The 10,159-nt window shown below is 40.4% G+C and overlaps 1 protein-coding gene across 4 annotated transcripts in view; it reads left to right on the top strand.

Moving 5' to 3' along the window:
* Positions 1-5,982: 5,982 nt before the first annotated feature.
* The window catches only part of elna (elastin a), a 119,027-nt gene continuing 114,850 nt past the window's right edge, over positions 5,983-10,159 (top strand). For 2 of the 4 annotated variants that reach the window (XM_036556845.1, XM_036556842.1), the window contains exon 1: positions 5,985-6,274. In XM_036556845.1, the coding sequence (XP_036412738.1) occupies positions 6,199-6,274 (76 nt within the window). In that variant the 5' untranslated portion in view covers positions 5,985-6,198. Of the gene's footprint in view, positions 6,275-10,159 lie in introns of all 4 variants that reach the window. The other 2 variants (XM_036556844.1, XM_036556843.1) reach the window with 2 other exon arrangements.

The raw sequence follows: 10,159 nt of genomic DNA, 5'->3' as shown, positions 1-10,159 counted from the left end.
TTGTTCTCTCACAAATTCCACTTACTCTGTCAAAATAATCACTTATTTTCTCAAAAATCTGACTTACAACGTCAAATTAGTTATTTTCTCAAACTTTTGGCTTACTATGGTGGAATAATGACTTGTTTTCTAAAATTTGACTTGGTTTCTGTCTTGTTTTTTGGAAATTATTGATAAAAATATATTAATAACTTGTTATTTTGACACAGCATGTCAAAAATTTGTCTAAACAACTCCATATCTTGACATAAGTCATTATTTTGAGATACTGAGCCAAAATATCCCACCCTCCCCCGAGAGGAGGAGAAAAAAAAATATTTTCTCCTCTACCTAGTGACTTTTTTCTGTTTGTTCTCAACAAATAAGAATGCCAAAAAATGAAAGATTGTTATTTATTTCTGCAAAACAAGTACACAGAGCAGTACCTCTTCCTGTAATAGCAAATTCAAATACCATTCAAATTCAAAATATCTCCTGTTCTGCTTATAAACAATAATGCAGTACAAGACTGAACTTTAGAATCTGCATTTTCCACAGAATTTCTTCATTTGCTTCAACGAGTCAAAAATGATTCATATGAAATTACAGCGAGCTCTTTATTTGTGTGACTGCTGAGGGTCATTTTTAGTGTTTTTTTTCAAAATGCAGCAAAGTCGTTAATCATTAAAGTGTGTAGTTAAATCCCTATTTATAGCAAAAATGATGATCTGATCAACAAATAAGGATTAAATGGGGATTTTCTTTCTATGCATTGCATCATTTATAGGTCATTATAAAGCTCCACGGCAATTACCATCCAGTCTGCCTTCAGCTAATGCTCAGCCATTAAGAGGGGAGAGCAGGGGGGGGCTTTGCTTTCCAGGGTTCACTATTCATTTCCATTGTAATTGGTATTGAGTGATCCTCTCAATGCAAAACTGTACCTGCCTGAGCCGATCTGGACAATCTGTCATCTTCTAGCTGCACACTCGGTCTCTAAAAGACCCGAGATCAAACAAGTCACTAGCATCATTACGGCCTGCTTCTTTTATAAGATCATATAAAGAAATGACTCAATCATATAATCATATTTTAAGATGCATACAGACGACGCCACGCCAAGGAAAACGGCCGAAAGCCCAAGCAAATTATTTTTCTTCGAGCAGGGCAGCAGAACAGCTGTTGTTTCTGGAGTAGCGCAACTCAGAAAGCGCTGTCGTTCCTCGCGCCTTGTTGCTTTAGTTCCCCGCGGCCCATTGCAGCACATAGCATTTGTGTCATGCGTCTTGTCTATTATGCTCATGAAGTATCCTTGATTGAAATTGCATTTAATAGCACGCATCTTTATCGCCTTTTCACATGCGATGCAGATTGCGATCACTGCCAAAAATATAAGATTCAATTATCAGTTATGCAGGAGCACAATTTTGGCTCAAATTATCAGTGATTGCGAGAAATTGAGCAATCACCAAAACTCCACTGTCCATTAATTTTAAAAAACAGAACATTAACGGGCCTGTTTGAGATCCTTTCTATGACTTCATAACTGCGTTTTTTTTTCCAGCTCTGTGGGTAACATGCAAAAAGAAAACAGAAGTTTTCTCCATAATTCTGCACGGAAAACAGCCAACAAATTTATCCAGGCTTTAAGAATTGAGTGGTGAGCGCCTTTAGTACTCAGCTATCTGACAAATGTGGGCCTGCGTAATATTCACATACTCTCCGAATACAAAAACAAGGCCTGTCTTCTGGCAACAACACCATGCTGAAAGGACAAGCAGCAGACATGAGCTAAAATAGAGAAAGCCACAGAAACGGAGGTGAACACTTCTGACTTCCAAAAAATGCACTCAGTGTCTTAACATAGACTCATTAGGGAGAAGTTATTAGTCTTAAACTAAACACTGGAACTGTGCCCTCGTACAGGATGCGGTGCGAGGTCATCAGAGTTCATAATGCTTTGGGTGTTGGCTAATGATTTACTGTAAGCAAAAGGAGAACGGCTCTATTCATGCGTTCCTGGACTCTGCGAAGGTTTAACCAGCATCTTCGGCGTCCCACAGGGCTTCGTCCAAGGAACGGTCGGCTTTTGTTTGTCAAAGTCGCGTGGAAACGTGCACAGCTGCACGAGAGCCTGATCGTTTGCAATAAAATTTACACGAAGCACACCCTAATTCATTACAAGTCTTGCAAGAAAAATATTTAGCAGACTGATTAGCCTGTGGTTGTTCTTAAAGGCGAAGTCTGGGGTGCACTGCTCCCCCTACTGGCAGGAGCATAAATAGCTTTATAGTGTTATTTTTCTTTTAATGTTATTCCTGATGTTATTCATGAAGATAATAGATCTGATTATTTCACCAATAGTCAAGCATTTTTCAAGCTGTTAAATATATCACTTAAATTTATATCCAGACGTGAACTCACACGGCAAAATGGATGGATTATAAAACTAGTTTTAGTTTTATAATCAGATTTTTAACGTACAGAACTTTAATGAATAAAGTGGTTTTCTCCAAGGAGGAAATGTTTTGCAGTTTCTTGTATTTTGTTTCTAAGTATAAATTTGAACTACATAACATATACACTTATTTAGGTGCATTCAGTGTGTATTAGTAATTCTTTGGTAACTAATTTTTTATACAACTTTTTGTTATAATAATAAATTGTTGTTGTTGTTATTATTATTATTATTATTATTATTATTAGTAGTAGTAGTAGTAGTAGTAGTAGTATTAATACGTAGTGTTTGATACATATTTAGTGTTCATGAATCAAATACTAATTATTTTGGTGTTCAATTAAATCAGGCAGACTTCATGTCAGACTCTTATTATGATAGCGTTGACAGTTTTGAACACGTGTGATGTTATTGTGTTTGTGTTCTCAGTGGACTTGTTTATTAATTCCATTCATTTCTTAATCCTGACATGCTGTATCTGCTGCTTTGTCTTGGATGAATCCACAAAGCCAGATTTAACTAACTAGCGGTGAATCAAATTTACCAAACAGCCTAATTCAGCGGAATATCCTGCAGACTGCAGTCAGGGTAAAGCCAGTTCTAATGCCCCCAACAGGCCCCTATATGAGGATTATGCTAATACAATTACTTAATCAAAGCATGTGTTGGCACTTATTCATATCATGTTTCAAGTCTAGTTTAGATTCTGCAGATTCCATCAACACACAACACCTACATGCTGCAGCCAGACTGCCAGAGTCCACTGTGAAGACCTGTAGTAAAATATGGTCAGGAATGGCTTGGAGGTTTAAGATTTCAAGGGGAATTCCACCACAATTCATCTAAAGTTTTTCGGAATTAAATGTTTAATATGTAAACAGAGTCCTTCAGAGTGGTTTGGTGGGAAACACTCTGTTCTAGAGAAACTTACAGATTACTTCACCCATGCTGTGAAAGCTTCCTGCATCCAGAAGAGCATGAAAAAGCTAGATGTCAGCCACTCTCAGGAATCTCTGGATGTAAATGAAGGATGTCACCACTTTGAAGATGGCTTGGAAGATCTCTCTGGTTTGTATGTAGCCCATCTGTGAGTGCAGACAAAGGAACGATCTGGGCCGAAGCTCTCGCCAGATTCTCACCTAATACAGAGCGAAGCCACGATGTGCAGCATCCACAGGGCCAAGGGGGAGGAGACGAGAGTGACAGGCATGTCAGCAATGAGGTGCGAGGAGAAGAACCATGAGCATGCTGAGCAATGACTGAGCATTTTGTGCAGGTGTTTGGGAGGAAATCTCCACAGTGTGATTGATTTCATGTCCCGGCCATTCCCCATCTTTCCGGCGTCATGTTTTCTGATCCGCTTCATTGTTTCCAGAGTATGTTGACAGATAAATGGCAGTGATAAACGATGGCTTGGATGGCACCGTGGTCTGATAGAACGTCTAGTCTCGGACAAGAAGGTTCACCGTTGACGTGCTTTTAATCATGTTAGGATAGTACGTAATCTGGATGTTTGGAGCTCTTGGATGTCCAAGGCTCCACAAGATTAATCCAAACTTGTCCATGGTTTGTGCTGGAAGGCCATCTGTGCATGATGTCACAGTTAGAGCTGTACAATATCACCGTTGCTGACCTTTTGAGACCAAACGTGTTGCCACTGACACGTTCATAACGTTATGTAGTGTTGTAGTTCTAGCAAGGTGTGAAAAACAGGGGGTGCTGGGGGGCCCAGAACACTCTAATTAACACTTTGGACCCCCTGAAAGCCAGAATTCTTTGGGGAGGCCCTTAAAGAAGCATTTAGATGATGGAGGGAAGCAGTGCACTGCGATGTTTAACAGACGTTTGTGAAGATATGTTAAAGTTTTTGTAGCTCTGACTGATTGTGGTATCACTATTATATGTGATGGGTTGCAGACAGTGAGTTTACATATACTTAATAATCCGATAACTGCAGAAAATCAGATTTTGTCAGTAATCCGATTAACACGTTTACATGCAACTTAAGTAATCAGATAATGTGAAAACTCCGGGTCTACATGAGTCAGACAGTAATTAGATTTCTGCTTTACAACCAGCCAATAAACTCGCTGAGGAAGACGTGACGTAAACGTCCAGTACAGCGTCTGTTTTCACACATGCACAGACTGAGAAATCCGAAAGAAATCAGAGTAAGAGTTTACATGCACTGAGAAATCTGATTACTGAGCTAAAATCCAGCGTCTTTATCAGATTTCTTAATCGGATTTCTAGGCCTTACTCTGATCTAAGAAATCAGAGTGTGCTGTTTACACGACCATTTGAATAATCAGATAACTGCAGAAATCTGACTATGATCGGATTATTGAGTGCATATAAACGCACTCAATCTATCTATCTATCTATCTATCTATCTATCTGACTATCTATGTATCTATCTATCTGTATAATATCTATCTATCTATCTATCTATCTATCTATCTATCTGTCTGTCTGTCTATTTTCATAATATCTATCTATCTATCTATCTATCTGTCTGTCTGTCTGTCTGTCTGTCTTGCATCCATGCAGCTGCTCAGTGATATATAATCATCCATCATATGGGTAATATTTTACAGTAATAATATAATATTGTAGATTTTCTCCTATAGTGAAATGTGCCTTCTTCACAGTCTGTTAGCATAGCTCCAGTAATCTGACTGAGCTTCACGTCTGCTGAATGAAGTTGCTTGTGTCCCTGCTGCTGTGGAATATGTCGTAAGATTAGGTCTGTCCATCGTCTGTCAGCAGGCTGCTCCAGTGCTCCAATGATGTCCTGAGGTTTAGGACACCTGGTGAGAGATGTGAGGAGGACAACAGTAGCTGTTTGTAACCCACAGTTGGCGACGGTCAGCTGGTGTCTGGCTGTCACTCTGGTGTCTATTAGCGAGGCCTACAGTGGCCAGCTCGCTCTGACGTGGAGCGCTTTCTCACTGCCCTGCTAGAAGTCCACCTCCAGCTCCCCCAACGCTAATGTGCAAGTTGTTCCGTTCATTTACTACATGCTTCACTCGCCCTGGATCTCATTAAGAGAAACATTTGTTGAGAGTTCTCCTCGTCTCTGAGCTGTTGTCGATCCCCTTTTTTGGCCCTTTAAGTGTCCGTATATGTGCGTGTGTCCGAAACATTCTGTTTTTCCTGCAGGGGCTGGTTTCGGAGTCAACACCAGTGCTGCTTTGAGTTTCTCGGTCTTAAAAAAAATGATAAGCTTCTTTAAAATCCATGCAAATGTCTGGCAGACAATCGAATTCTTTTTTGGATGAGAGAGTGGGAACGAGGGGTCTCTCTCTCTCTCTCTCTCTCTCTCTCTCTCTCTCTCTCTCTCTCTCTCTGTCTCTCTCTCTCTCTCTCACTCTGTATCTCTCTCTCACCCTTCCTCCCACCCTCTCCCCTCTCTCTTCTTCCCTTCCTCTCCATCTCTCTCTCTCTCTCTCTCTCTCTCTCTCTCTCTCTGTGTGTGTGTCTCTCTCTCTCTGGCAGTGCTCAGCATTGTTGGCAGGAGTGTCCAGAATAAAAACAGCAACACCAGACGCAGGAGAGAAAAAAGCGCAATGATCCATCGAACTGAAGGCTTTGCCCTTTCTTAATTACGTCGTGTCCAGCATCGTTTTTTTCCTTTTCCCCCCTCCCCCCTTCACTGTCTACCTTTTTTTTTTCTTTTTTCGAGACTTTGTGAAGTGCTAATTAGCTCTCTGAGAATAAAACCAGCTGATTTGGATCGGACCAGTGCATTTCGGAGCGAGATGGCTAACGGGACGGTCGTGGCGCTCCTTCTCAGCTTCCTGCTCCTCACACTGCTGCAGCCTTCCCTGCAGGGAGGTAGGTGTGCGCTTAGCGGGCTCTAGTTTGGGGGACCGGGGACAGGTGCAGCTTTTCTTGGACTCTTTTAATCATTTCATGTGTCATAACTTTGGTCCACTCATAACTTTATGCTCTTTTAAAGAATAAAACAATCGCAAGATTGTAAAATAAACTGACTTTGTAAACTTTTCACTCTATTTACATTAGATTTATGACCTCTCATCACACTGCTGATATGCACTTGGTTGTTTGCTTACATATTTATCGAGTATTTACACTCATAAAGTATGCAAATATATACAGTTTGACTTTAGAGGCAAAAAGTAGCACACTTTGCAGATTTGCAAATCATATTACATTACATATTGCAATCATTTTTAGCTCCTTACACAGTCCACTATGCTGAATGACCTGTAAGTGGACAAATGACACCTCCATTGGGATATGTTTTGCATTTTATTTAATTTTCAGAATGCTCCTGGGGCTTAAACTTTGTGGAACTGACTCACTTATATGCAAATACAGATGTGCTTAGATATGACTAATGGGAGCAATGCATTTTCAAAGTTTATGATAAGTATACTTACAACTTTAAAGGGAAACTCCTCTGATTTTTTAAAATATCTGCATAATTCAGTGTGTGAGATGTAAACAGAGTGATTCAGAGTGGTTTGGTTTGAAATGGTTCAGAAGTCTTTACAGTGGTGATGATAGGAACCAGGGGTCACCATGACTACAACACAAATATAGACATTGTATTTACTATCAAAAACCAGCAATGAACCTACACGTGTCTTCTGAGTTTATATGGAATGTTGATGATGGAAAATAGTGGAGAATCTAAAAAAAGGTTTTAAGTTTAGGGACTAATTTGCTTACAATGTCCTACATGTATCCCTCCACCATGAATGTACTGTAAAAATATGTTAAAGACCAAAACTTTGTATGAAAACTCTAATAAAACAGTGTCTCAGATGTCAGGCAGTGAATTTATAATAATTTCATGTAGTAACTTTCTGTGAGGGAGCTTTTAGAGGTGGACGTCTGGTTCCTATCACCACCACTGTGAACAATTCTGACTCTGTAAGTTTCTCTAGAACAGAGCGTTTCACACCAAACCACTCTGAACGACTCTGTTTACATCTTAACCGTTTAATTATGTAGAAATTTTGAAAATGGGTGGAATTCCCCTTTAAGGCATGCAGCACTGAATATCATGCATTGTGAAATCCTTACTCCTGCTCTCATCCCTTACATCCCTTACATATACAGAACTAATCCTGCGCTATTTTTCTTAGAAGAAGGAAAACACAGACGATTGCTTTCATAAGGTTAATAACTGGAAACATGATGTTAGATGAAGAAAATACAGCCAAAGTTATGTTGCCTTGCAACAGTGCATTATAAACGAAGTCCGACGCAGTTGGAGATGTTTTCTTTGCTTGTTTCTTCTTTTTTATTTGTCTTATATTTGGAATTGACTTGGAAAGGTACCAAGTGTAATGTTTCAAGGCTTTTGCGATTCTAAGTGCTAAAGAGCTGCTGTACTTGTGAAGGTTAGACACAGTTAATGCAGTCAGGAGTGGAAGCCACAGCTGGACTATCATTCCTGTCAGCTGCGGCATGTAGATTACCCATAATCCAGCAGCCTTTTGGACATCACTGTACACAGTGATGTCCAAAAGACACATGAGAAACTGTGCTTAGAATCAAAGATGTTCAACAGTAGAATCATGACTCTCTGTGGGATGTGAGTGTCAGAGTCAAGTCTTGAGTCTCTGAAGTGTGAGTCCAAGATGAGTCTTAAGTCTGTGGGGGGCAAGTCCGAGTCTCAAGTGTCTGAGATTTGAGTCCTAGTTGAGTCTCAAGTCTCTGAGCTTAGATTCCGAGACATGTTTCTAGTCTCTGTGTTTTGAGTCCGAGACAAGTCTCGACTCTCTGAGGTTTGTGTCTGAGAAGTCTTGAAACTCTGGGTGCAAGTCCGAGCCAAATCTCTTGGGTTCGAGCTGAAGTAAATTCTCGAGTTTGTGTCGAGTGTCTGAGATTGAAGTCAAAGTCGAGTCTCAAGTCTCTGGGATTCAAGTCCAAGTTAAGTCTCGAGTCTGAGATTAGAGTCAGAGTCGATTCTTGAATCTCTGAGATTTATCGCCATGTCGAGTCTCGAGTCTCTAAAATTTGGGGCTGAGTTGAGCATCTGAGAATCGTGTCTGAGTCGAGTCTCTGAGATTCGAGTCTGTGTCGAGTCTTTCGTCCCTGAGATTCAAGTCTGAGTTAGGTCTCTGTCATTCGCTTCCCGAATCGAGTCTCTGAGATTTGAGTCAGAGTCGAGTCTCGAGTCTCTGAGATTGGAGTCTGAGTCGAGTGTCTGAGATTCGATTCCAAGCCAAGTCTCTAAGATTTGAGTTTGAGACAAGTCTCTGAGATTCGAGTCCGAGTCAAGTCTGGAGTCTCTGAGATTCAATTCCAAGTTGAATCTCTGAGATTCAAGTCTGAGTCAAGTCTCGAGCCTCTGAGATTGGAGTCTGAGTTGAGCGTCTGAGATTTGATTCCAAGTCTCTGAGATTTAAGTTTGAGTCGAGTCTTTAGTCCCTGAGATTCGAATCTGAGTTGAGTCTGATGACTTTGACATTAGAAAAAGCTTCAGTCTGAAGGTGAGAATTGAAGTACAATACATGTGGTGTTTAAAAAAAGAGGCAAAACAACTTCAAATAGTCAGTTTCTGCCACATATATTAGCTGGGCATTGCAAAAACTAATCCAGCTGAGATTTTATTAAGTTGTGAAAGAGCAGCATCTATAACTCAAACTTCAGCTGGATTGACTGACAACTTCATCTAATAATAATAACTAATTTCACGAGTTGTGAGTTTGAGTCCAAGTCGTAGGTCTGGAGTCTCTTCTCTGATTAGAATCACCCACAGTTTATTCCTCGCAGGACACAGAGGGGTCGAAGACTTTGCTGAGTTTCCCCTCTCGAGCCCCCCTGTAAGTTGTTTTTGTTCTCGGAAGCGAATTGTCCCATTGTTAACCTCAATTGGAAAGCATGCGAGGACTCTTCCCAGCTTCGCAAAACAAAGCCAGAGTTCTTCCTAATGATTTATTTATTTGGTCAAAAAAATAGTTTCTGCTGCACACGTTCACATAGGTGTTTCCAGGCACTTAGTGGAGGAGCGTTCTGCTCTCCAGTGAGTGGATTTATAGCGAGGGAACTGCTGCTCTTGTTGTCGGCGAGGATTTGTATCCCGCGTATGTTTTCCATATAAAGCCATGCGAATCCACATCTTAATTTCTTCAGTCTGCTACGTTCATTTTAATAATTAAGTCGGAGGCCGAGGTATTTCCTGGGATTCCTCTGTCCAAAGCCAGCTCCCACCACGCTCTCTGCTGAGAAGCACATTCGCAGCACGCTGCATGTCTGTAGCACACCTGTTGCATTTGTGTGCCTTTTTGCTAAGCTTGCCAAAAAAAGATTCCTTGGAGCTGTACCACAGGAGAACCACAGTTGGCTCCCTAAAGAACCTTAAAGTGAGAGGTTTTTCTGCAAATAAGTGGACTGTGAAGAAACTTTTAGTAACACTTTACACACTTAAAGATGGCTCTTTAATCTTCTTATTTAGTAAAGCAAAATGGTTTTGTATAGAACCCTGAACATTCAGAGAACTCTTTCCATGATTAAAGAGTACACACTTTAAAAAGATGGTTCTTTAAGGGTTCTTTAGTAAAGTAAATGGTTCTATATAGAGCCATAAACACTCAACGAACCATTTGCATGAATCGTTAAAGGTTCCTTCAGATTACAGACTGCAGAATGCTGTAGATGGTTCTATATTTTGAAAAGATTTCTTTATAGCACCAAACAGGGTTCTGCTATTGCTACAATGACAAGCCTGTAACAATAGCAGCA

The sequence above is a fragment of the Colossoma macropomum genome, unplaced genomic scaffold, assembly GCF_904425465.1.
Source record: "Colossoma macropomum unplaced genomic scaffold, Colossoma_macropomum, whole genome shotgun sequence".
NCBI classification, from domain to species: Eukaryota; Metazoa; Chordata; class Actinopteri; order Characiformes; family Serrasalmidae; genus Colossoma; species Colossoma macropomum.
The sequence above is the reverse complement of the archived record's forward strand: the minus strand, read 5'-3'. Positions and strand labels throughout refer to the sequence as shown.